This window comes from Girardinichthys multiradiatus, chromosome 5 (genome assembly GCF_021462225.1).
Source record: "Girardinichthys multiradiatus isolate DD_20200921_A chromosome 5, DD_fGirMul_XY1, whole genome shotgun sequence".
Classification (NCBI taxonomy): Eukaryota; Metazoa; Chordata; class Actinopteri; order Cyprinodontiformes; family Goodeidae; genus Girardinichthys; species Girardinichthys multiradiatus.
In genome coordinates, this window is record NC_061798.1 from 7,232,807 (window position 1) to 7,259,352 (window position 26,546).

At 39.2% G+C, this 26,546-nt stretch overlaps 1 protein-coding gene across 1 annotated transcript in view; it reads right to left on the reverse strand.

The window, feature by feature from the left end:
* Positions 1-3,355: 3,355 nt before the first annotated feature.
* cygb2 (cytoglobin 2) overlaps positions 3,356-26,546 on the reverse strand; it is a 41,604-nt gene continuing 18,413 nt past the window's right edge. The window contains exons 2-3 of the mRNA XM_047366163.1: positions 7,361-7,592; positions 3,356-5,751 (exon numbers count right to left, since the gene is read on the reverse strand). Of these exons, the coding sequence (XP_047222119.1) occupies positions 5,587-5,751; positions 7,361-7,592 (397 nt within the window). The 3' untranslated portion in view covers positions 3,356-5,586. The remainder of the gene's footprint in view (positions 5,752-7,360; positions 7,593-26,546) is intronic.

Sequence of the window (26,546 nt, forward strand, 5' to 3'; positions counted from 1 at the left end):
AATATTTCTCTATGCACAAGCTATGCTGATATAAATGGGTATTTAGAACTATTAATGTTTCACCAGTTGGTCGTAAAGAATGTGTTCTCAGACTGGGAAAAGTCATTTCCATTTCCCATTTTCAAGTCATTTTAACACATGTGACTAGATTTAAAAAAAAGACACAAACTATTTAGGCCATCCACTCTGTTGTTTCATGGGGTTTTAACTTCATTACCTTTACTGCTGTAGTGAAGCAACTGTTGATGTTATTAGTTCCAATTATGCTCTTTTCCTAGGCAATTTAAATGTTGCACTCTGCAGTGAAATTGCTATTTGAATTTGATTTCTTCTATAATGTTAAGAAGCATTCAAACCATGATGTGTGTAAAGAAGAAGGCAGAGGATTGAAGTGGAGGGATGAAAATAAGCAGGGTTCCTACACTGTCTTTTCCAGGTCTGGAAAAATAGTATTTTAAAACATAATTTTTTGATCCATTGTTTACATGTTGCATCTACCACCAATATCCATAAATGCATCCACCAATTGATCCATCAGTACTCACTTCCAATTTTCATCTATTCATCTATTTATTTGTTATTTGCCCATCTATCCATTTATTTGACCATATATTCACTCAAGTCTTTATTATTACAGTCATTAGAATATTTTGGAAATCCAACTAGAATTAAACTGTATTGAAATCATTTTCATCTTAATAAACACATTTTCAACAAATTCCATTTTTGTGAATAGCTGACATTGGTTTAAAACCATCTGTCCAGTCATAATTGTTTTTACCCTTGGCCATACAGTCGCTGCAGAGACAATAGGAAGTTACAAGAGATAAATGACCCAACGAGGAAGAGAGGAGACTCATTAGTGTCTTATTAATGCCAGATGCTGATGCTGACAGGAGTCAGATGGGAGATGTGGGACGTCACCAGAGCAGATGCAAACGGGAGATTGGATCAAATGTCCATCCTAAATAGATTTGCTTGCTTTGTTTGGGAATTGAGTTGGGCATGATTCACAGATGGTTACTGATACAGAGCAGGTTGAAGGTAACGAAGGTAAAGCAAGTTAGAAGGGACAGCTTGCGTATTTTCATGTATTTGGATATCACTTTATGAGAAAAACAGGCCAGAAATCTGAAGTTACAGATTGGTAGTGGGCCTGTTTTACATTGACCTCTTAAATGGACTTCTAAGGCCTTGTAATGCAAACTTTAAAGCCACATTTGCTATTCAGGTGATAAACTATCTGACTGTAATATAAATATTAACACTTAGGAAAGCCTATAGAGTGTAGGTTTGTGTTACGTTATGTGTGTGACTGCTAATTCTTCGTATCGCTGAAGGTCTCTCTCACTTTCACAATCTTGGCAGCAGTTTTGTGAAAGGACAAGTGAGACAAAAAAAAGCATTGTTTCTGTTAAAAACACTCAACACAGCAAAGCACAGCCTTCTTCAACACAACAGTACGTCTGCATGTCAGTGAGCTGTAAACAAAGCCAGGAGAGTTTCCACATGTGCCCGCTGTACACAAAGAACACTCCGGTAAAGTTAAACAAGCCATTTAATAGAGAAATAGAAAGCGGTGATCGTCCCCTTAACATTAGGAAAGACTGCAGTTGGAGACAATTAACAGTCAGCAAGTCCATGGTCCCGAAGCTGGGGCTTCAACCACTAACAGCCCACTCTTATAGCTTAAATGCCTAAACATTTCTTCAGTGTTTTAGTGTCATAAGATTTATTTACATGTGTCGCTTCAAAGATGCTTCTCTTGGATTTTTCCAGAAATAAGCCTAGCAGTTAGCAACATTCCGAAACATTTCAATATAGAAACATCTATTTATATTCTAGTAAACTTAGTTCTGTACAACAGTAGCTTAGCAACTATAGCCATGTGCCATTTAAATGATAGTCTGGACTTTTTTAGGTGATTTGTTATTATTAGTGCTAGTTACTGTAGTAGACCGATGTCTTCTCGCTGTACGTTTGTAGAAAAGTGAGAAATCCTAAGAGTGGTGTGGGGGCTAGTCACATAGACCCCTTGTTTTAGCCAATTTTTAGGAATTTCTAAAGCCTTTGTCATTGCTCAAACTAATTTGGTATTTTGGAAAACTGAGATGTTCTACTCTGCATTTCTTCATGACAAAAATCTTTACTCAAGCTTGTTCAAAGCCAAATAAAGTTTAGGAAAAAAAATAACATTAGTGTTCACTTGCATTTGGCCAATCTGACTTTCTGTGCTAGAAACCACAATATTGAAGCCGTTTTTTTACTGGTTATTCTGACTTTGTCCTGACTTTGTTTCATACAATTCTTAAACGTAAGCTGAATAAGTGAATGACTGAAAGAAAAGAGTAAAGAGTGCATTACAGAGTTTTAGATTGGAAACCCACAGGCCATGTAGGAAAAAAATACCTGTTTAAAAAAAGATATGGTGTACCTGGGACCTCAATTGCTGTGGGATACAGCACCATAGCAGATATTTAATATCTACACCTTCACAAGAGACTGTTAAGTTTGTCACTGTTTTCTCAGCCTTTGTGACACGAAGTTGGTTAGTCAAAGCAGTCGGTTGCATCAGTTCACATAATCAGCTCCAACTCGTCAGTCCGCTCCAAGCCTGCAAAAAATGAATTATCTTTTGGATTTTTGCACAAGCTGTCAATTGTACAACACCATTAAAGAGGGTTCCAGATGTTTTTTAATATCCTGGATGATTGGGTCACACCTCATCAGGCAGGTTGAGAACACGAACGTTGCTCAGCTAAGCAAATAGTGACAAATTTAACGATAGCTCTCTGTGAAAGTGTAGACATTTATTTTTCCACTAATATAGCATTGTATGTCACAGATAAAAATATTTTCAACTTGAGTTGTTTTCTAGTGTACGGAGCCCGCAAGGGGACATGGGGGAATTATTTTTTTTTGGGTCCCCAAGCAATATTTTTGCTTTCGCTCGCAAAACTTTTGCGTTCCCACGCAATACTTTTGCGTTCACTCGCAATACTTTTTGCGTTCTCACGCAATAGTCTTTGTGTTATCTCGCAATACTTTGTGGGAAACCCATTTTTGAGATTTATTGTGTTATTTTGAAATCGGCCTTAAATAAAAGGATCTTCAATCAGACTTAAAGACAGTTATTATCCACAAGCTGTCAAACAAACTACTGAACTCAGGACAATAATACTGCACGAAACCACATCTGTGACACTTTATTTGCTTATTACTGCTGCATGATGTGTACTATTTTTGCACGCCACTTTTGTTTTTATAGTGATTTGAACGGTTCTTCTTATCCTAAGCATTTAATCGTATTGTTCACTGCGTGTTAACCTGCATATGACAAATATTCCGTATCAATGCCATATCAGTGCTGTTTGTTTTGTGAGCAGTTTGTGAAATGTGCTGCTGTTCCAAAATGCACAGCTTTCTCAAGGTGATTAACAACTTTTGTGACCGAACGCAAAAGTATTGCGAGTGAAGGCAAAAGTATCGCATAGGGACGCAAAAGAAAAAAAATTCCCCCATATCCCCTCGCAGGCTCCGTACTAGTGCTAACATGGCTTAAAATGAGGTCTATCTGACTGGCTGTTAGTCTTCCAATCCACTTTTTTTTAAGATCTCTTTACTATTCCACAAACTCACTTTGATATGTCATCTTTCTTCTAGTAAGGGAACCATTATTGATACAAATTTCCTAGAGCCTATCATTAAAAATCTAATCCATCTCCTTAAACATTACATTGATTCTGTAAATGTCTTCATTCACATGAAAATGCACTAAATAGCCTAAACGTTAAAGTCATTATGCTAGGCCATGATGTGGCGCTGTAACGGTATCGTTACATTACACCTGAGGCAGATGCACTTGGAGTTGAGAAACACTGTAGGTCTAAAGTTTATGCATGAAACAGGTGTGGCATTTTTTTTTTTTTTCACCCCGTAACCCATTTCTATAAACTATTGTCTCGGGCCCTCAGTTTTGCAAACCTGAAATGATAAAAAGCACATTTGCTCAACATTGTTTCAACTTAGTACATTGTAAATCAAGGTTTGGTTTTTATACTTCTGAAAGTATTTCATGCTTTTTAAAATCAGGAAAAAATGAAATATATCTGTAAAGTAACTCTTAGGGTTCCTGCACACACTAATTGCATGTACAGGAACCCTCTCTTTACAGCTGCTACATGCATCACATCATTGGATCCCAAAGTGGGGGTCGCAAGACAAGCAGTGAGGAGACTCCAGATGATTTTCAGAATCACCATGATATGACCCCTGAGGGGTATGGAGGGCCAAAGGGGACAAAATTACATAAATATATAATGAAATAAATGTGAATGTCCCATTAAATAAATAAGGGTACAATGAAATAAATAAATGTACCATTTATTTATTGAATACATTATTGAATAATTAAATATATTATTAAAATTCTGAAATGCACAGTTAAGTAATGTTCAGTTAAAACATTAAACACACTTTTAAATGATGACATTAAAATAATTAAATGTCATTGAAAAAATAAATTCATTCAAAAATACATTTAATTATTTCACTCTGTATACAGGGAAATAATTAAATGTATTTTTAGGGGGTCACCAGTCCCTGTCACTGTTATTTTGGGGGTGGCAGGTTGAAATGTTCAGGAACCCCTCTATTACATCATAAATTAGAAAACAGGGTAAATTCAGAGGAAGGATTCCAGCATCATACAGGAGTGCAATAGTTGCGTAGACTAGTGTACAAAATGTGTGGGTTTACTTTGTGTGGATTGATAGAATACTTATCAAATCTATCCAACCCATCCAACATATCTACCTCTTCCATTGCTACCAAGAATAAATAACAAGACATCAAGTGTTGTTGAAGGTTACAAGTCACCAAAAAAGAGGATTGAATTAAAGGACTGTTCATCTTTTATGTTTTTAGAGTTGACTATAACATATAAAATTGATATTTTACAATGCCAAAATATCATCATGTCCGTTTACCTTTTAATTTTAACTTCCTTTGAGACGATAAGTCTGCCTAAAATGAAAGATCTTCCTTTGCTCACATGCTCACATTCTTAAGTTATGTGTCTGTTTTCATGTTTAACTACATTTGTTCTTAGCTAAAGCTTTACAGACCTTGAGATACAGCTAAGATTGACCACCACAGAAATAAATGAAATCGGAAAGCTTTCACAGTTGCTTGCCTAAACACGTGGCAGTTCTTTAATAAGAAAGCACTCATGCGACACACGGAGTGAGGATTCATATGATTCTGAAGCAACGGGAATTACCTGTAGAAGAACTGGATGGTAAGTACTAAAAACAACAGCCTTTTCACTAAAACGCATGTACCAAAACACCACTTACATAAGCTAAGAAAAGTAAGGTGATGTCTAGTTACATCGCTAGGTGTCCAACTGACCTCTGCAGCATAGCAACAAAAGCTCAGCACCAAAATGCAACCAAAGTGTGGAAGAATGTTGAACGGATTACTGCGTTAATCTGATCCATGTCTGTGAAATTAAACTCCCAATCTTTCACAAATGTAACTATTTTTTTCTTCAACAAAATTTATACCATCTTCTTTCCTGATTTTTCACACTGCCGAGCTGGAGACCTGGAGCCAACCAACTTCAGTGTAGGCCCCCGTCACATGCCAGTACAGTGCCCCCATCAGTTTGGTCCACACCAGCTGCACCTCAGCTGTGAAAAAATCCGGGAAGTCTTCAGACAGGACCTCCAGGATCACTCCACTCAGGATCTGGGTGGTACAGAATGTAAAATATATTACATTTGGATAGAAAAAAATAGCTTACATTTATACAGTGGTTACAGAAAAAATCAGAATATAGAATGTTGCCATTCTGCACAGCTAGGAGCTGGTGCCCATCTCCAGTGGTCTACGGGCGAGAGGCGGAGTACACCCTGGACAGGTCATCAGTCCATTGCAGGGCGGCACAGAGACAAACCGGACAAACAGTAATACACAAACCCATTCATTCCTAAGGGCATTTTAGAGAGACCAATTAACCTAACAGTCATGTTTTTAGACTGTGGGAGGAAGCCGTAGTACCCAGAAAGAACCCATGCATCCACGGGGTGAACATGCAAATTCCACGCAGAAAGACCCCAGGCCAGGATTTGAAGCCCCATGCCATGATCCTAATCAATTATCAAGAAAAGAAGAGAACAATTATATATCCTTTAATAAAGCCTCACATATCTGATTTGCAGTGTGTTTGATTGTATCCACATTTAGACTGTAGACCAACCTTGGCTCATCACAATAACTGAATGGACTCAAATGGTAATTCTGAAGGAGTGATTCTTGTATGCAGCTTGGTGGATAATAACAGCTGTTAATGAAGAGTTTTGACCATTGTTATATTTCTGATCACTATTTCTAAATCTCTGCAGTCATACTAATGCCTGGGGAGGGTTTCCTAACCTTTGTACAACACAAACAAGCCTTGATGAGCTTCAGTGAGTTATGTGCCCTCTCAGATTTCGGTTACAGAATTTCTACAATTATTTATTTACAAATGGATCAATACAACCTTCAACAAAAATAAATGCTCTAAAAATATGCTCTAATCGCAGCTGCATTCATAATTTATCTACAGTATCATGACCTGAAGGTTTATTTCTTCAGTCAGGTGGAGAGGGAAGTATATTGGGTTTCATTTTGAAAGTGATAAAAACCATCTTATATAAATGAAATATTAGGTCTGACATGTTTTAATCTAATCCTTTTTATTTATAAGGAGCATGCTGAAAGTGTGAGGATTTTAAAGTTCAGGTTTTTTGTAGAGTAACTCTTTATATCTTCATAATCAGCATTTCATTCCTAAAAAAAGGATAATTTTAAAGCTCTTTTGTACTTTTCTCCACAATTGTCAGTGTCTAGCAGGTATACAGTATATTACTGTAATGTCAGGCCCACACATTTTCTCATAATTGTCCAATCTTTGTTCAGCTGGAGGCTGTTACATGGCTGCATAACACCATGGCCTGTGAGAAAAACTCTTTAAAGAACATTTCGTTTTGGAACAAACGTCTGAGAACCGTCTTTATGCCTCGTACCGCTGACCTTCTGGATCATTTACTGCACTGCAGTAATTTACAAGTATAGCACAGAGGACAAAAAGAGCTTGAATTAGGTCCTTTTTTTCTTTTTTTTACCTCTAAAAACATAAAGGAAAATGTGGCACTTTATCTTCATATTCTACACTAGTTAAACTAGTGGCATATTAAAATTAAATTCAATAAATTAAAATTTATCATTTAAAATTGAATGAAGGAAACTTGTAAAACTAAAATATTTGACCATCAATTTGTAAAACAAAATGCTTTCTTTTTTCCATTTCTACCTTAAAGTATATGGGTTCCACTTTGTGTTTGATGGCATGGGCCTTTCCCACCAGAGCCAGCACTGAAGAGACCTTCTCTGGGTCATTGAGGTTCTCCACCACAGTATTGATGGCGTTCATCACCCTGCAAGCATGCTGCCTCAGTTGACTGCTTTGCTCCATCTCCTCAGGATCCTCCATATCTTGGAACTGGCTGAAATACTGCTTTGCAGATGGGAAGTTGACAAAAAACCTGAAGGGAAAAATGATATTTCATGACAGATAAGAAAAATGCTATAATAAATAGATTTTTGACTTAAATATTAAGGCATTGTGGACTCAGCAAACTTCTTTATTCAAAATGTGAAAGTTTTAGCTTTGCAGAAACACTTTGTATAACCCTTGAGGCAGCATCTATTTACAAGCCAGGACCCATGTAGAACAGGTAGAGAACCATGTGCAGGTTATGTTAGGGCAGGGGTTCCCAAGTCTAGTCCTTGAGAGCTACCATCCTGCAACTTTTAAGTACATCCCTTCTCCAACACACCTGAATCAAATGAAAGGCCTCTGCAGAGCTTAATGACTGAAATGCTTATGAGAAAATGGCATGCATCCAAAAGCTACAGAATAGTAGCTCTTGAGGACTGGACATGGGACATCAGTCCAGATGTAGGGCATCAGGGGAAGAAATGTTCTCTGAAGCATAAAGAGGTGGTTGAAAGTTGTGAAAGATCTTATAGGTTTTTACCAGCTTACACTGCTAAAGAAAAGCTCTGCTAAAAAAAGCTTTCCCGCAGCACGATGATGCCAGACCCATGTTACAACATGGGTGTGTTCTGCTTGTAAGTTCTGCTTGTAAAGAAAAGCTTTAAATGTTAAAGACATCTTGCTTTACCTCAGGGTTAATTTAATAGGGAGGGTTAGGTTCTGATCTTTTCCTTTCTTCAGTCACATCTAGTTAGTAGTTTGTGCCCTACAACCAGGCTGGCATATCCAGTCACCTCAGCTTTGAAGTGTATTTACTACTACTTTACAAACCATCCCACATCAATTTGTTATTTTTTAAAAGACAAACACAGTTATCACACAGAATAAAAGTCCCCTAATTCTTATAAATACAGGTCCTTCTCAAAATATTAGCATATTGTGATAAGGTTCATTATTTTCCATAATGCCATGATGAAAATTTAACATTCATATATTTTAGATTCATTGCACACTAACTGAAATATTTCAGGTCTTTTATTGTCTTAATACGGATGATTTTGGCATACAGCTCATGAAAACCCAAAATTCCTATCTCACAAAATTAGCATATTTCATCCAACCAAAAAAAGAAAAGTGTTTTTAATACAAAAAACGTCAACCTTCAAATAATCATGTACAGTTATGCACTCAATACTTGGTCGGGAATCCTTTGGCAGAAATGACTGCTTCAATGCGGCGTGGCATGGAGGCAATCAGCCTGTGGCACTGCTGAGGTCTTATGGAGGCCCAGGATGCTTCGATAGCGGCCTTTAGCTCATCCAGAGTGTTGGGTCTTGAGTCTCTCAACGTTCTCTTCACAATATCCCACAGATTCTCTATGGGGTTCAGGTCAGGAGAGTTGGCAGGCCAATTGAGCACAGTGATACCATGGTCAGTAAACCATTTACCAGTGGTTTTGGCACTGTGAGCAGGTGCCAGGTCATGCTGAAAAATGAAATCTTCATCTCCATAAAACTTTCCAGCAGATGGAAGCATGATGTGCTCCAAAATCTCCTGATAGCTAGCTGCATTGACCCTGCCCTTGATAAAACACAGTGGACCAACACCAGCAGCTGACACGGCACCCCAGACCATCACTGACTGTGGGTACTTGACACTGGACTTCTGGCATTTTGGCATTTCCTTCTCCCCAGTCTTCCTCCAGACTCTGGCACCTTGATTTCCGAATGACATGCAGAATTTGCTTTCATCCGAAAAAAGTACTTTGGACCACTGAGCAACAGTCCAGTGCTGCTTCTCTGTAGCCCAGGTCAGGCGCTTCTGCCGCTGTTTCTGGTTCAAAAGTGGCTTGACCTGGGGAATGCGGCACCTGTAGCCCATTTCCTGCACACGCCTGTGCACGGTAGCTCTGGATGTTTCTACTCCAGACTCAGTCCACTGCTTCTGCAGGTCCCCCAAGGTCTGGAATCGGCCCTTCTCCACAATCTTCCTCAGGGTCCGGCCACCTCTTCTCGTTGTGCAGCGTTTTCTGCCACACTTTTTCCTTCCCACAGACTTCCCACTGAGGTGCCTTGATACAGCACTCTGGGAACAGCCTATTCGTTCAGAAATTTCTTTCTGTGTCTTACCCTCTTGCTTGAGGGAGTCAATAGTGGCCTTCTGAACAGCAGTCAGGTCGGCAGTCTTACCCATGATTGGGGTTTTGAGTGATGAACCAGGCTGGGAGTTTTAAAGGCCTCAGGAATCTTTTGCAGGTGTTTAGAGTTAACTCGTTGATTCAGATGATTAGGTTCATAGCTCATTTAGAGACCCTTTTAATGATATGCTAATTTTGTGACATAGGAATTTTGGGTTTTCATGAGCTGTATGCCAAAATCATCCGTATTAAGACAATAAAAGACCTGAAATATTTCAGTTAGTGTGCAATGAATCTAAAATATATGAATGTTAAATTTTCATCATGACATTATGGAAAATAATGAACTTTATCACAATATGCTAATATTTTGAGAAGGACCTGTACTTTAAATCAGATTTAATCAGTTCTAAATAAAAAAGCAGATAATAATGCAATGCATTATTATCTACTAAGTTTATGCAGCAATAATATTTGGGATGTAAGTTAGTTTTAACAAACAAAAACAGTCCATGAGAATACTAAATGCTGACAGCAGGATGTGCTGCACATGATAAATATAAACATTTTTAGCAAAGCCAAAGTGTAATTTTCCCCCATGTTTTTAAAATCCTAATCTTGAAAGATAACACAAATGTTTGAATTATAAATTAAAAGAACAACACATAAAGAAACTGATTGAATGAAAAAATTGCAGGAAATGGAAACCTTTCATTATAATTAAATGCTACACAGCCTACAGAAGATAGTTCCGAAGCGTTTAACTGCTCTTTGCGCTATAAATCAAAATCAACGTTTCCTTCCTCTTATCTTAGAGTGCAGTTCAGTAACTTACATGAGTTTTTTTTTCTCTGTGAGTGAGTGGGTAATTTGGCTCTGCCCCATTGGTTCAGCAGGAAGTTCCCAGCAGAGACATTTAAAGTACAGAAGCGCTGATGAGACGCCGTAGTTAAGATTGATAAGATGCTCACAGTGTAATTGGATGCAGGTGTGCAGAAAGTGGCGTCTAATTTTCGTGGAGTTCCAGTGTAAGTGTGTGCAAGTGCACCAAACAGGATGGCACCTATCCAAGATATATTAGGCAGAATAATAAGACATGGAAGATGCTTGAATTTTCATCGTTGCTCAAATATGAAGGGATAACTTTGGGAAAAAATCCGTTAAAAAATAAGAATTGTGGCTAGTTATTTGTTCCTGATTGTTGTGTCAGGACTTCAATAATTAACATTGTTGGATGGAATAGATAAAAAGTTAATAATTTCTATGAATATTTCAGTTGCAGGGTCATTATATAATTGCTAATAATCAAAATCTCTTATCTGGAAAAAGGCAGAGAAGAACTTTCCACTGATCCCTGACTCATCTTTATTAAAAAAACTATAATACCCTGACACCCATGATAAAGATGAGTAAAAAAACCTTCAAATACATTCATCTTTTGAAGCAGTGGCATAATCAGATCAGGGTTTTTGTGGTCCAACCTTTAATTTCTGCTCATTTATTTAAGAGAGTAAAATAGAAATTTTCTTTCTGAACATCATAACCATAAATGTGTGGAGCTTGGTCAATGCATCCCAGCACTTTAACTGGAATTTTGGTCCAGTGAGATAAGGCTGTGTTCAAATTGCAGGTCTTAGTTCCTGTTTACATGACAACAATTAAATATAGATTTTTTTCTTCTGTTTCATTTACACATCTACACAACAATGTTTTAATTACAATCTCTGTTCACACGGCAACAGTAGAGACGTGAAGATGGTGTAACTCCCCCACCACGCCTCTAGTAGGCGTTATGTTCTTACAAACTCAATAACATGCACAAACACCTTCTGAGTAAAAAATGGGGGAGAAAATGAGCACTTAGTTGGAGAGCCATTGTTATATTCAAAAGAGTAGAGCCCGAGTAACTTCTCTGCAATCCGCCATTGTTATTGTTGATATCTTTGTTATACTGAGACCGGGACATTTTTAAACTATTACACACTTGAACCCACTTTCAAATTGTGCCACTTTCAGAGAAAATGTGCACCGTTGTCGTGTAAACAAACAGTGGAACTAAACTTTCCATTTAAACCAGAAAACATTGTCGTGTTAACAGGATCTTAATGTTCCAATTTGTTTTTTTGCTGAGATCCAATTTTTGTTCATGGTTGTTGACATTATAGCTTAAATTTGACCAGCATCTAACTCCAGTGGGAACAGACTATGGCCCTAAAATGATTCATATACGCAGAGGAAGACATGAGGTGTCAAGTCTAAAATTTCAAAGCAACAGAATTAGGAATGGCTCCATCAACAGTGTCTGCCATTCCTGTTTGTCCATTGGAATGCATTTTATCTTGCTGTTTCCTGTGACCTGTTGCACATGTGTAAAAGTTGGATGAAATGTGCTATGATTACGATGAGGTTGCTTAAAAAAACATCAGATATGCATCTGATTTAGGCCTACATATGAATGTTTTCTGTGTCTGATTTGAAAACAAGGGGTTGGGGTTTTTCAGACCAAAGGTAAATCAGATAAGGTTAACATATCCCCGGGCGCCGCACAACGGCAGCCCACTGCTCCCTATAAGGGATGGGTTAAATGCAGAGGGTCTAATTTCCCCTCGGGGATCAATAAAGTATCAATTATTATTATTATTATTATTATATGGGCAGATCTGGGCCATGTTTACCTGCAGTGTGAACATAGCCTAAGACTGGCTCTTGTATAAAACAAGGGATAAATATGTGGAAAAGCCCCTCATATGCACTGTTAAGAATCAAAGAATATCTGTGATGCTATGGGCCTGCTTTGCTTCCAAAGAACCTAGAAACCTCATTAGTAATCAATATAATGAGCTCTCTGAATAACCAGGAGCTGTTCAAGAATGATGTGGTGATGTCTGCCAGAATACTAAAAAGAGGTAATCACTGGGTCTATCAGCAGGATAAAAATACAAAACAAATGACCAAATCAATACAGAAATGATTCATCAGAGACCAAGTCAACCTTCCTCCATGGCTGGTCCAGTCCCTAGATATGAATCCTATAGAAAGCTGTGGTGTGAGCTGAAGAGAACAAAGGACCAGGAACTCAATCTAGAGAGATTTTGAAGCAGAAAAGTTGTCTGTATGCTTCAACTAGGAAGAGGTGACATGAGTGTTGATAAAATTGAGGATAAAAAAATATTAAAAACGCATCATAGATCTTTTGCCTGAAAGTCTCACAACAACGCACAAGTACAGTCACATTTTCTAACAACTTTTATTGACTATCATGGAACCCACAGAATAAAAAATAGCTTGAACAATAAAAGTAACAGTCACAATCATACTATCTGCTTTAAAGTTGTGCAAACATGATCAGAGTTCATTGTTATTATCACAGGATTCTTCTCATAACATACCTTTTCATATCAACAGCAACTGATTTGATAATCCTTCTAGCTCCAACTGTCACAATCTGCCTGTCTTTGGGGTTTTGAGTTTAAGTTCTGTTAACTTTCTCTGCACTGCCATGTTCTCACTTGCTGTGTTTCAGTTCATTCTGAATTATTAGATTTCACTTTTATGTTTAGATTTCATCCTGGGATTCCTGAGTTAGATGTTTTATTTGGTATTTCCTTGTAGATCTGTATCTTTCTAATAATGTTCTTTAGTTGATTCCATTGTTTACTTATTTCTGTCCTCTTAGATCAGGGGTGCTCATTATGTCGATCGCGATCGAGGCAGTACTGGTCGATCGCATCGTGACGTTAAAAAAAATATTTGTCAGCCTATCAAACATCCCGTCACTTGATTGACATACAGGGCAACCATTCAAATGACAACTGAATTTTGACCTGATGCAACATTTAGCCTCAAAGCTGCCGCGCCATGATTTGGAAAATTCCCAGAACCTGGCGTCAGAGCTGGAGACGCAAGGGAAGGCCCGTGAGCAGCTTGACAGGGCACACTACTTGAAGTAGATTAACAATTGTCTGTCAGAGTTTGACAAATGCTTTCAAGACTTTTCTTTGCTCGAGCCAGTCGCTACATTCATGTGCTATCCTTTTCAGGATAATGCTGAGGTTGATTCACTCACATCAAACATTGCAGTTTCACTTGAACTCTTCTGGAGTGGAAGATGAGATTTTGACTCTAGAAACTGACATTGAGCTGAAGTCAAGAGCTCATGGACAGTTCTGGAACTTTCTCACAGAGGAAAAGTACCCCAACATGAGGAAATGTGCTACCTCCTTGACTGCATTATTTGGCTCCATTTATTTATGTGAGTCAGCCTTTTCCTACATGAAGATCATTAAGTCCAAATGCCGTTCCACCATGACTGATGAACAGTTGGAAATGTGCTTGAGGCTGGCTGTCAGCAGCTACGGTCCGGACTATGCATCCCTGGCTGATTCAATTCAGTGCAAGTCATAAAAGTAAACTCAGGTAATTACAAAACATTTTAATAATTATTTATTATGTTTGTTGTGCAATATTGGCTTATTCAGTAATGCAAGGTACATCAACATACATTGTACATACAAAGAATCCTTAATAAATTTGAAAATAGTTATATGTTTTGGATTTTTGTAGTGGGTAGGTTGATCATTTTGACTTGGTTGTTTTATAAGTAGCTCACATGCTGAAAAAGTGTGAGCACCCCTGTCTTAGATGTTTTGTAATTCCCCTAAATTCCTCGCTCATTAGAGTTAATTTACCACCCTCCTTCAGTTGCCTGTGTTCCCTCTTCCACCAGCCGCACCCGATTATATCCTTGATTAGCTTCCTCAGTTCATTGGTCCATTCTGCACTTCCCTCAGTACTTATACTCTCTGGTTTTCATTGTTTACCGCTGGTTCCTCCTTTTAACTACCCTGTTTGCTGCCTGCTCTATGCCCGTTGTCTCCATGATCCTGTCCTCATTCAGGTTGTGGGGGATTTTAACATTCATGTTGAAAGTGATAGCCTAAATATAGCGTTTAATGCTATCTTGGACTCAATTGGCTTTGCACAAAACATTAACAAACCTACCCACCTTTGTCTTCATTCTCTGGACCTTGTGCTGACACATGGCATAGAGTGTAAAGACATAACAATATTTTCTCATAACCCTGTCCTGTCTCACCATTTTTTAATAACTTTTGAGTTTAATTTAACCGAGTACTCCACACCTGAAAGAAAATGTCATTATAGTAGATCATTATCAGGCAATACTGTAATAACCTTTAAAGAATCTGTTCCACTTTTAATTTCTTCATTATCACAGAAAAACACAGTGGAGGGCAATAATTTTGTTTCTTCCCCTTCACAAATTGATTCTCTTGTTCATAGTGTTACTTCATCATTGCGTGATGCATTAGACAATGCAGCCCCCTTGAAATAGAAGGTAATCATTCATAGGAGGCAGGCTCCTTGGTTTAATTCAGAGCTGCATACTTTAAAGCACAATGTTAGAAAATTGGAGAGAAAATGGCGCTATACACACCTAGAGGATTCCTACTTAATCTGGAAAAATAGCCTACTGTTGTATAAAAAGACACTAGAACAGCTTATTTCTCATCATTAATAGACGAGAACAAGAATAATCCTCGGTTTCTCTTTAGTACAGTTGTTAAACTTACACAGAGTCATAGCTCTGTTGAGCCATCCATTCCCTTAGCTCTTAGCAGCCATGACTTTATGGGATTCTTCTTAAATAAAATTGATTCTATTAAAAAGAAAATCTTTGACCTACTCCCGAAGATGATTACTTCATCTTCAGCAAGTGAGACAACATTGGAAATAACTGCAGAACCTGATTTGTGTTTGGACTGTTTTGATCCTGTGAAGCTTCCTGAGTTATCAGAAATATTAGCTTCATCTAAACTTTCAACTTGTATGTTAGACCCAATTCCAACCAAATTATTTAAGGAAGCGTTGCCTCTGATTACCAGCCCCCTTTTAGATATGATTAATCTATCTTTAGTAAATGGATATGTACCACAGGCTTTTAAGTTAGCTGTAATTAAACCTTTACTTAAGAAACCTTCGCTTGATCGAGATGACTTGAAAAATTACAGACTTATATCTAATCTTCCATTCTTATCTAAAATTCTTGAGAAAATAGTTGCTAATCAAATGTATGAGCATTTACACAGCAATGACCTGTTTGAAGAGTTTCAGTCAGGTTTCAGAGCTCATCATAGCACTGAAACAGCTCTGCTGAAAGTCACTAATGATATTCTTATGGCCTCAGATAATGGACTTGTGTCTGTTCTGGTTCTGTTAGATCTCAGTGTTGCATTTGATACAGTTGATCACAATATTCTCTTAAAAAGGCTGGAATATGCTGTAGGGATCAGGGGAACAGCGCTAGGCTAGTTTAAATCTTATCTGTCTGACAGATTCCAGTTTGTTCATGTAAATGATAAATCATCTTTAAACTCCAGGGTTAATTGTGGAGTACCACAGGGTTCAGTACTTGGGCCAATTCTCTTTACTATATATATGCTTCCAATAGGTCAAATCAGGCAGCATGAGATAAATTTTCACTGTTATGCTGATGATACTCAGCTTTACTTATCCATAAATCCTGATGAGCCCAACCAGTTAGATAGACTACAAGCATGTCTTGAAGACATAAAAACTTGGATGACTTTAAATTTCTGCTTCTAAATTCAGACAAGACAGAAGTTGTTGTCTTTGGACCAGAGTCTTTAAAAAAGAAACTGCTTAGTCAATCATTTAACCTGGATGGCATTAAATTTACCTCCGGTAATAAAGTAAAAAACCTTGGTGTTATTTTTGACCAGGACATGTCATTTAATCCCATATTAAACAGGTTTCTAGGATTTCCTTCTTTCACCTCTGGAACATTGCCAAAATTAGAAATATCCTGTCCAGGAGGGACGCTGAAGAACTAGTCCACGCATTTGTTACTTCAAGACTGGACTATTGTAATTCTTTACTATCAGGATGTCCACAAAATGCAGTTAAAAGCCTTCAGCTGATTCAAAATGCTGCAGCAAGAGTTCTGATGAAAATTTAAAAAGAAAGATCATATTTCTCCTATTTTAACTTCCCTCCATTTGCTCCCTGTTAAATCCAGAATAGAATTTAAAATTATCCTCCTCACATATAAAGCCCTTAATAATCTAGCTTCATCGTACATCAGAGATCTGATTTGTCCATATGTTGCTAACAGAGCACTTTGTTCTCAGACTGCAGATTTACTGGTGGTTCCTAGAGTCTCTAGAAGTAGAATGGGAGGCAGATCCTTTAGTTATCAGGCTCCTCTCCTGTGGAACAAGCTCCCAGTTTTAGTCCGTGAGGCAGACACCCTGTCTACTTTTAAGGCTAGGCTTAAAACTTTCCTTTTTGATAAAGCTTATACAGGTCCTTCTCAAAATATTAGCATATTGTGATAAAGTTCATTATTTTCCATAATGTCATGATGAAAATTTAACATTCATATATTTTAGATTCATTGCACACTAACTGAAATATTTCAGGTCTTGTATTGTCTTAATACGGATGATTTTGGCATACAGCTCATGAAAACCCAAAATTCCTATCTCACAAAATTAGCATATCATTAAAAGGGTCTCTAAATGAGCTATGAACCTAATCATCTGAATCAACGAGTTAACTCTAAACACCTGCAAAAGATTCCTGAGGCCTTTAAAACTCCCAGCCTGGTTCATCACTCAAAACCCCAATCATGGGTAAGACTGCCGACCTGACTGCTGTCCAGAAGGCCACTATTGACACCCTCAAGCAAGAGGGTAAGACACAGAAAGAAATTTCTGAACGAATAGACTGTTCCCAGAGTGCTGTATCAAGGCACCTCAGTGGGAAGTCTGTGGGAAGGAAAAAGTGTGGCAGAAAACGCTGCACAACGAGAAGAGGTGACCGGACCCTGAGGAAGATTGTGGAGAAGGGCCAATTCCAGACCTTGGGGGACCTGCGGAAGCAGTGGACTGAGTCTGGAGTAGAAACATCCAGAGCCACCGTGCACAGGCATGTGCAGGAAATGGGCTACAGGTGCCGCATTCCCCAGACCTGGGCTACAGAGAAGCAGCACTGGACTGTTGCTCAGTGGTCCAAAGTACTTTTTTCGGATGAAAGCAAATTCTGCATGTCATTCGGAAATCAAGGTGCCAGAGTCTGGAGGAAGACTGGGGAGAAGGAAATGGCAAAATGCCAGAAGTCCAGTGTCAAGTACCCACAGTCAGTGATGGTCTGGGGTGCCGTGTCAGCTGCTGGTGTTGGTCCACTGTGTTTTATCAAGGGCAGGGTCAATGCAGCTAGCTATCAGGAGATTTTGGAGCACTTCATGCTTCCATCTGCTGAAAAGCTTTATGGAGATGAAGATTTCATTTTTCAGCACGACCTGGCACCTGCTCACAGTGCCAAAACCACTGGTAAATGGTTTACTGACCATGGTATCACTGTGCTCAATTGGCCTGCCAACTCTCCTGACCTGAACCCCATAGAGAATCTGTGGGATATTGTGAAGAGAACGTTGAGAGACTCAAGACCCAACACTCTGGATGAGCTAAAGGCTGCTATCGAAGCATCCTGGGCCTCCATAAGACCTCAGCAGTGCCACAGGCTGATTGCCTCCATGCCACGCCGCATTGAAGCAGTCATTTCTGCAAAAGGATTCCCGACCAAGTATTGAGTGCATAACTGTACATGATTATTTGAAGGTTGACGTTTTTTGTATTAAAAACACTTTTCTTTTATTGGTCGGATGAAATATGCTAATTTTGTGAGATAGGAATTTTGGGTTTTCATGAGCTGTATGCCAAAATCATCCGTATTAAGACAATAAAAGACCTGAAATATTTCAGTTAGTGTGCAATGAATCTAAAATATATGAATGTTAAATTTTCATCATGACATTATGGAAAATAATGAACTTTATCACAATATGCTAATATTTTGAGAAGGACCTGTAGTTATAGTGGCTTGGGTTATCCTGAGGTATCTCTTTAATTATGCTTCTATTGGCTTAGACTGCTGGAGGACATAATAACCACTTTCACTCTCTTCGCTGCATTCTCAAACAACTTGCATTATTTGCTGTTGTTTCAGCTTTTAACTTTATGTTCTCTCTTTTCTCTTCCTAGAAGCTACACCAGGCCTGACTCTGTGTCTACCTTTCTGAAGGGGGACATCGTCCAAGCTTCTGCTGGCAACAACTTAATGCTCACCCTCTACCGATGATCCACTTGGCCCTGTCTTTCAGTGTTTAACCCTTTCTCTCTCCTAAACATAGCTACTGACTGAGCTTTTGCTGTGACTAATTATATGTGCTCTCTTTCAGACTCTAACCTTGAAAACTGGCTCAGAGTTTATCTGTTCCTTCTTTCTAGATGAAACGGCTAAAGGAGCTACATCCATTAAGATTTACTTTTCCTTCCCATAGAAAGTACTCCTGGATCAGTTCTTCTGTATTCTTTTTGTGTCTCTGCTCTGTTCTCTCAAACCCCCAGTCAGTCGTGGCAGATGGCCGCTCACACTGAGCCTGGTTCTGCTAGAGGTTTCTTCCTGTTAAAAGGGAGTTTTTCCTCTCCGCTGTCGCCACATGCATGCTCAGTATGAGGGATTGCTGCAAAGTCAATGCCAGTGACTGTCCACTGTTTCTACATGCTCATCGGGGAGAAGGGAATGCTGCAAGTCACTGACTGGATGCAATCTGCTGGGTTTCCTTAGACAGAAAAACTTTTTATCCAATTTGAATAAATAACTGAATTTGACTGCACTATTCAATGGTTAGGATTAACTGGAATGTATGTACCTGACTTTGTGAAGTGCCTTGAGACGACGTGTTGTGAATTGGCACTATATCAATGAACTGAATTGAAATGAATTGAAATTTGTTAATGATACAACAGAAGTGGGACTCATTCATGGAACATTGGATGAACCATTGTACAGAGAAAAAGTCAAACAGAGATTGGCCTGGTGTAGAGGAAACAAACTGATGCTCCTACTAGCATCTGTAAATTTAAAAATAAAAAGGTACCTCAATAAATTCAGTTAACAAAGAAGATTGGTGAAAATCAATCACAGTGGCACTTTAATTTGTTCTCGCAATAATTGAGAATGGACAGAGAATAGAGTCAAACCAGGGTCTTAGTTTGCCTGCTCTGCTCTAGACAGGGAGTTACTAACCTTTTATAGCTCTTTAACTGCTGAAAATGTAATTCACAACACACAGGAGACAACGAGATAAAACAGTCCTTGAGCATCAGATATCTAAAGAGGGTCAGCATGATGTGAAGTCCTTGAGAAAAGAAGAGGTATCTTCTCCTGGGTAAACAAAACCTCCATATCAGAGGAAGGCCCTGCATTCCAGGGGTCTCCAAGTGTGGCATGCTGCCCTGGCAAGAGTGATACTAAACAGGATGGTCACTGTCACATCCTAATAACATTCTACAGAGGTGTGGTGGAAAGTATGTTGATATACTGCATTTCAGTGTACAGTCTTATGCATGAACACGTTGTTAATAACAATTTAAACTAAAAACTCATCTCAAATCCCGTCTGCACTGATGGGATGGTAATAAGAGGGTCACAAATGAAAACAGTTACAAGTTACTAGTCTAATTGGTCTGTTTTTCAGTCAAAATCTCACACATTTTGTTTTTTGATAGCAAAAGCATAAAAAATGTAAATGAGAGATGCCGTGTTGGGAATTGTATCATAATAAAATATAGTTTATGTGAGCAAAGACATAAGGAGAAAACAAAGCACATTTAATGACATAATCAGTATACTAACTGGTGGACTACATGAGCAACATATCTACTTTTAAACATTATATAAGAAAAACTTTATAAATGAACACGAACTAGTGTCTGTTCATGTATTTGTTGAACTCTGAAATTGAATTAATTGTATTTAACCTTTGTGAACTTAATTTAGTTCTTAAGGTTAAGGTTAAATTAGCACATTACTGATTCTGGCACGTCTGCTCTACCCTGTCTCCCTGGCTGCAATCAGCAGATGAGATGCACCTGGTGGCTGCTGCAGTGCAGTGCAATCTGTGGAATGCCAAGCACCTGTGTTTTCCTGATATATACTGACTCTGACAAGCAGACGGTGCCAGATTTTTGAAAGCCATCGTGTGAGTAGATATCCAGCGTTCCTTCATATCTGATCGTTGTTTCTTGACCTTGCCTTGTTTTTTGGATTTATGCCTCTCCCTGCTCTCTGTCGGACTATTTGGATTTTGGTTTTCGACCCTGTTTCTTGCATCTGGTCTATGCCTCTGCCTGCTCCTTGCCTGACGTCTCTTGTTCCGATCGTTAAACCAGCCTTGCCCTTGGATTATTCAACCTGAAGTCACCTCTTACCTGCGCTGTGGAGATCACTGCCTGCCACCCACCGAGGTTTCCCCTCTGGGTTTCAAGTTCTTCTCAAGACAAAAGCAGGTTAGTGACTTTTTCTGATCCCTGCAATATCTGGAGAAACTACAAGTCACTAATCCCTCTTTCTGCCCCAGTGATTCCCGGAAGTTGTGTGGAGTTTTACCTGAGTGACGTTTTCCTGTGGCTGAATAAACCTTTTAAACTTTCAGTACTGTGTCTGGCTGAATCTTGGGTCCGCCTGTTTCTGATTCGTAATACCAACAGATTGCCATGCAGTTTTCAATCGAATTGTTCAAATGTCTCAAGCTATTGACAAAATACCTCAAACATAAAATCTTAACGGTAAAATAAATAAATAGATAAAAAGCTGAACAGCTTTTAACATTATGGATTTGTTTTTCTGGCAGTTTTTACATTTTCTTTCCAGACAACACTTAAAAAAGTTTAATGTGTGGTGCATGCTCAGGGAACTGTTAAGACTAGATATTATTCTTTGTAATCTGCTGTGTGTGTGATGGTAGACAGACTTATAATAACAGGTTAACTTCTGGGAAATTATATAGCTGGGAGTTCAGCTTATCAGAACATATACCTTTATTGTACATGATAGTTCTGCTTTCAAATTCTGTAAAAACTGTCTTGTATATTTTGCACCCTGCATACTACTAAGTTGCAACAAATATAATTTACACTTTGAGATTATTATAGAGCACACCTTTCACTAAATTTATTAAGTACACTTATTTAGTTGCTTGTTAATGGCAATCACCACATCTACTTGCTGATGTTCAAACATCAGTACGTAGAACAAAGGGGGTAAGTGAGCAGTTGTTGGTGGCAAATGGGTAAATCTGAAATATTTATTCAAAACCATCTTACAGGTTTACAGAGAATGGTCCAATGAAAGAGAAACTGTCCTGTGAGTGATTTTGATGATGATAAGAATGGGCAGATGGTAAAAATGATGAGCAACCCAAATATCCACTAAATGCAGGCTTAATGCCAACTCTGAATCCACAATGTATCAACGTTTCTTCTGATAGCTACTTCCAGCAATGCACCATAACGCAAAGCTCAATCTCAATCCAGTTTCGTGAACTTGACTTCACAATAGGTGCTCTATAGTCCAATGGCCTCAACAGACACCAGATCTGCAGAGAACAATAGATTTGCATCATGCAGGTGGAGCCAAGCAATCCCACTTCCAGATGTAGCCTTTAGGGAATATTACTAGCTGTGTATGAGTTCTAGTTGGCTGTTATAAAATACTTTATATCCACATTTATTGTCCCTTGGTGGGGACTTTCAGGTATATCAGCAGCAACACAAAAGGCAAATAGGAGCATACAGATTCCCACAAAGGTAAAAAACATAAAAACAGGAAATACAAATAGATATTGTCCAACATTGATATTATTCTGCCTCCCACCACCTGCACTGGGTCCAGGGGACATCCTAGGACACAGCTGGCCTCTAACTGTTTCCTCTCAGCTGTAGATAAGCTGCTGCTCCAACATACTACACCACAGAAGATGGCTGATGCCTCCACAGAGTCATGAAAGGTCTTCAGAAACACCCCCTGCACTCTAAAAGATCTTAGTCTCCTTAGCAGGAGCAAGGCTCTGACCCTTCCTATAAAGAGCATTGATGTGACTCCAGTCCAGTTTATTGTTCAGGTGAACATCCAAATAAGAGTCCAGTTTCTCAATGTTAGTTCCCTGGATGTTCGCTGGTGTTGGTGTGGTGGGTCTGCACTTGCAGAAATCCAACACCAGCTCCGTGGTTTTCCCCACATTGATCAGGAAGGGGTTTCGCTGACACCAATCCACAAGGTATTGTGTCCACAAAGTTTTGTATCTCTACTCTTTGGTTGTTCTCACCTGTGATGGTGATGAGGCTGAATATGGCAGAGTCATCAGAGAATTTTGGTGGATGGAAGCCTGGGGAGTTGATGGAGAAGTCTACAGTGTAGGTGCCAGCAAAGTTCCCTGTGGGGCTTCAGTACTGCAGACCAGACTGTCAGAGACACAGCCTCGTGTTCCCACAAACTGTCGGTGGCCAGTGAGGATATAAATAAGGTTTAAATGGTCATGTTTGTTTAGACTTAAAAGATTCAATTTGATCTGGACTTTTAAAATGCTTGCTAGAAATGTCCCCGCATACACAGCAGCTCAGTAAGCAGGATGAGGTAATGCCAGCTTGTGGAAATTTCCACAAGCTGTTTTGTAACACTCAGTGGAAAGCCAAGCTAATAAAGTACCTCAGAATTACACTACAAAGTCAATACAAAGTCAAGTGGTTATTCCACAGCCTCAGCTCAAGAATCTATAGCCAAACTTACTATACAGGTGGATTCTACTCTCACCCAGTTTAAATCTTGTCAGAAATCCAGAAAGGCAGAACTGGTAGCACAGTTATTTTCCTGTTGAAGCCTGACCCATCCCTTGATCAGGCTTAGAAAAGCTCGGCTTGCCCGTAGTGCTTTTAACTTTGCTCTCTCAGCTGTCACATCACAAGCCCACTCTATTCCTCTTTTAAGGAAATAAATTCAAATGTGGAGTACTTCTTGTCATGCTTAGGCAAACGTAAACATTAACTCAAGCACTTAGAAAAGAGGCGCTTCTCTGAAGTTTACAATGAATAAAGTCGTGTTTTTCTATGTCTCACTGCTTGTGATAGAAATGTTTAATCTCATGAGGCCAGGAAATGGTTTAGAGTACATTAATGAAAAAAGCACAGATTGTAATAGTATTGAGCAGAGAAAGCGTCAGTGTTAGGAGACGGTGTGATATCTGAACATTAAAGTGGTTCACCAGAAGTAAACGAAGTAAAAATACTGCTGCTGCTCCTGGAATTGGACTGGAATTTATCAGAATAAAATAAACTGGTTCAAAATTAAAGTCTTGTTTCAAAGTTTCACATCAAAGTGGGCAAATACCTTTAAAGTATTCATATCAAAGCCACAAAAGCATTTGCTTTGTCTTGTTGTGTATTTTGCAAGAATGTAAGTTTTAAATAAATTATTGTGAGTTGTGTTGAGCCATTGACAGATCAGCAAGTAATTAATAATTGTTAGGTGGAAGAAAAATTATACTGTAATTAATACTATGTAGAACCACATTTGCTACAACTGCAGCTGCAAGACATTTGGGGTATGTCTACCAGCTTGCTGAGACAGACATTTTGTCCATTGCTTAGGCTCAGTCAGATTGGATGTAGAGCATCTGTTTTCAAGTCCTGCCAGGTATTTTCAATTGGATTTAGTTTTGGACTTGGAACGCAGCATTGTTACACATGCTTTGATCTAAATCATCCATTGTAACTCTGGCTTTATGTTTAGAATTTTTGTCCTGCTAGAAGGTGAATTACCAGCCTAGACTCAGGACTTTTGTAGCTTACGACAGATTTCCCTTCAGGACTTTCCTGTATTTAGCTTCATCCATCTTCCGATTAACTCCAGCCAGGTTCCCTGTCCATGTTGAAAAATGCATGCCCATAACATGATGCTGCCACTCCCATATTTCATAGTGGGGATAGTGTGTTTTGTTTGATGTACCCTGTTTTCAACACATGTAATGTTTTGCATGTAGACCAACAGGATTAATTTAGGTGTTTCATTTACTGTTACTAAAATCTTCTGTTAGGCCTAAATCTACATTGTACCTGTGCACAGCTCTGCATATTTTTTTTTGTAAGACTCTCCAATGAAGAGTCTCCTTTAGCTTCCTGGAACCTGCGAACCCAAAGAAGGCACTAACCTTTCTTCTGGATCACCTGCCTGGAAGACTCCTGCGTGTCCACCCTCCAACTTCTCATACACCACCTGGAAGGAAACCCAAAGGAACATTTACCACCTCACGACAACCTCACCTGTCAAACTCAGTCTCCATGGCATTACTCCCCTTTCCCTGGAAACTCCACTTCTTCCTAACAGTAAGACTTAAAGACTTGTCCTGAAACATTTCTAATCACACACTACCTTACCTTTTTCCTCAGTGCACCAGCCGAAAGAATCCAGATTCCCTGACGACCCCATTGCATTTCCTGTTTGTCAATAAACTAGTTCAACTTGAACTCTGCCTCCGCAATTGTTGTTCGCACTGGAATCACCTTGTTTGCTATTATGACAGAACAATCTGACCAATCAGACTCTGTGACACAATTACGGATGGCCCTCACTCAACAGGGCATTTTGCTCAGGCAGCATGATCATCTCCTCCAGTCACTCATGAACAACAAACTACCACAGTAAAAATCTTGGCCAAGATCTCCTGTCAGCTGCACTCTCTCAGTTCCATATTACCTCCTACATTAAGCAATCCATCTGTTGTTCCTCTTACCAGTTTCGTTCCTGCAGCAGCAGCTCCAACCAGCTCCACCTACTCCAGAATCTTTTTCAGGGGAATTGGAAAAATGCTTAGGTTTGCTTCTGCAATGTGCTCTTGATTTTCAACAACACCTACTACCAGAAAACAACTCCAAGATTTTCTCGGTTTGCAAACCTCTACCACAGGTTCAAACGAGACTTCAGCATTACTGCCTCACCTCTGACAACACTCACTTCCACCAAGAGGACCTATTCCTGGGCTGTAGAAGCCAAGAAGGCCTTCCATACATAAAAAGAAGAAGTTCTCCTCTGCTTCCATATTGCTTCGCCTGGATCCCAAAGTTCAGTTCATCATGGAAGTAGACTCGTCAGACACAGGGGTCGAAGTCGTCCACTGATGTTAAGCTCCACCCTTGTGCATTTTTTTCGAAACGTTTTCTTCTTCAGAGAAAAAGTACCACATTGGAGATCAAGAGCTCCTTGACATAAAACTGGCTCCGGAAGAATGGGGTTACTGGCTGGAGGGCACGACCATACCCATCATCATCTGGACCGATCATAAAAACCTCTTCTACTTCCAGTCATCTGAACGCCTTAATTCCCGACAATCCTGTTGGTCATTGTTTTTCTCACGTTTTAACTTTTCCATCACTTATTGCCCAGGTTCCAAAAATACCAAGCCAGATGCTCTCTCCCATCATTTCTCCCCAAAAGAACGAGAAACCATCATCCCTCAGTCCTGCATCACTGGGGCCCTCATAGGGGACTTGGAGAACCGCATTCGCCAAGCCCAGCAACAGGAACCAGATCCAGGAGTAGGGCCTCCAGAACGTATCTTTGTTCCATCCACCATCAGAGCACATATAATCAATTGGGCTCACTTATTCAAGTTCTCAGGTTACCCCGGTTCCAATCACACCATTGCCTTCATCTGCCATTATTTCTGATGCCCAACTCTAAATAAGGATTTGGTAGAGTACTTGGCAGCCTGCTCCACATGTGCTCATAACAAAAACTCCCATAAACCTCCTGCCTGTCTGTTACAGCCTCTTTCCATCCCCAGGCAACCTTGGTTTCACATCGCTCTAGACTTTGCTACAGGTTTGCCACTATTCAACAATAAAAAAGTCATACTCTTCATCATTGACCGTTTCTCCAAAGCCTGCCATTTAATAGCCCCCCTCAACTCTCATCTGCTGCCATTCC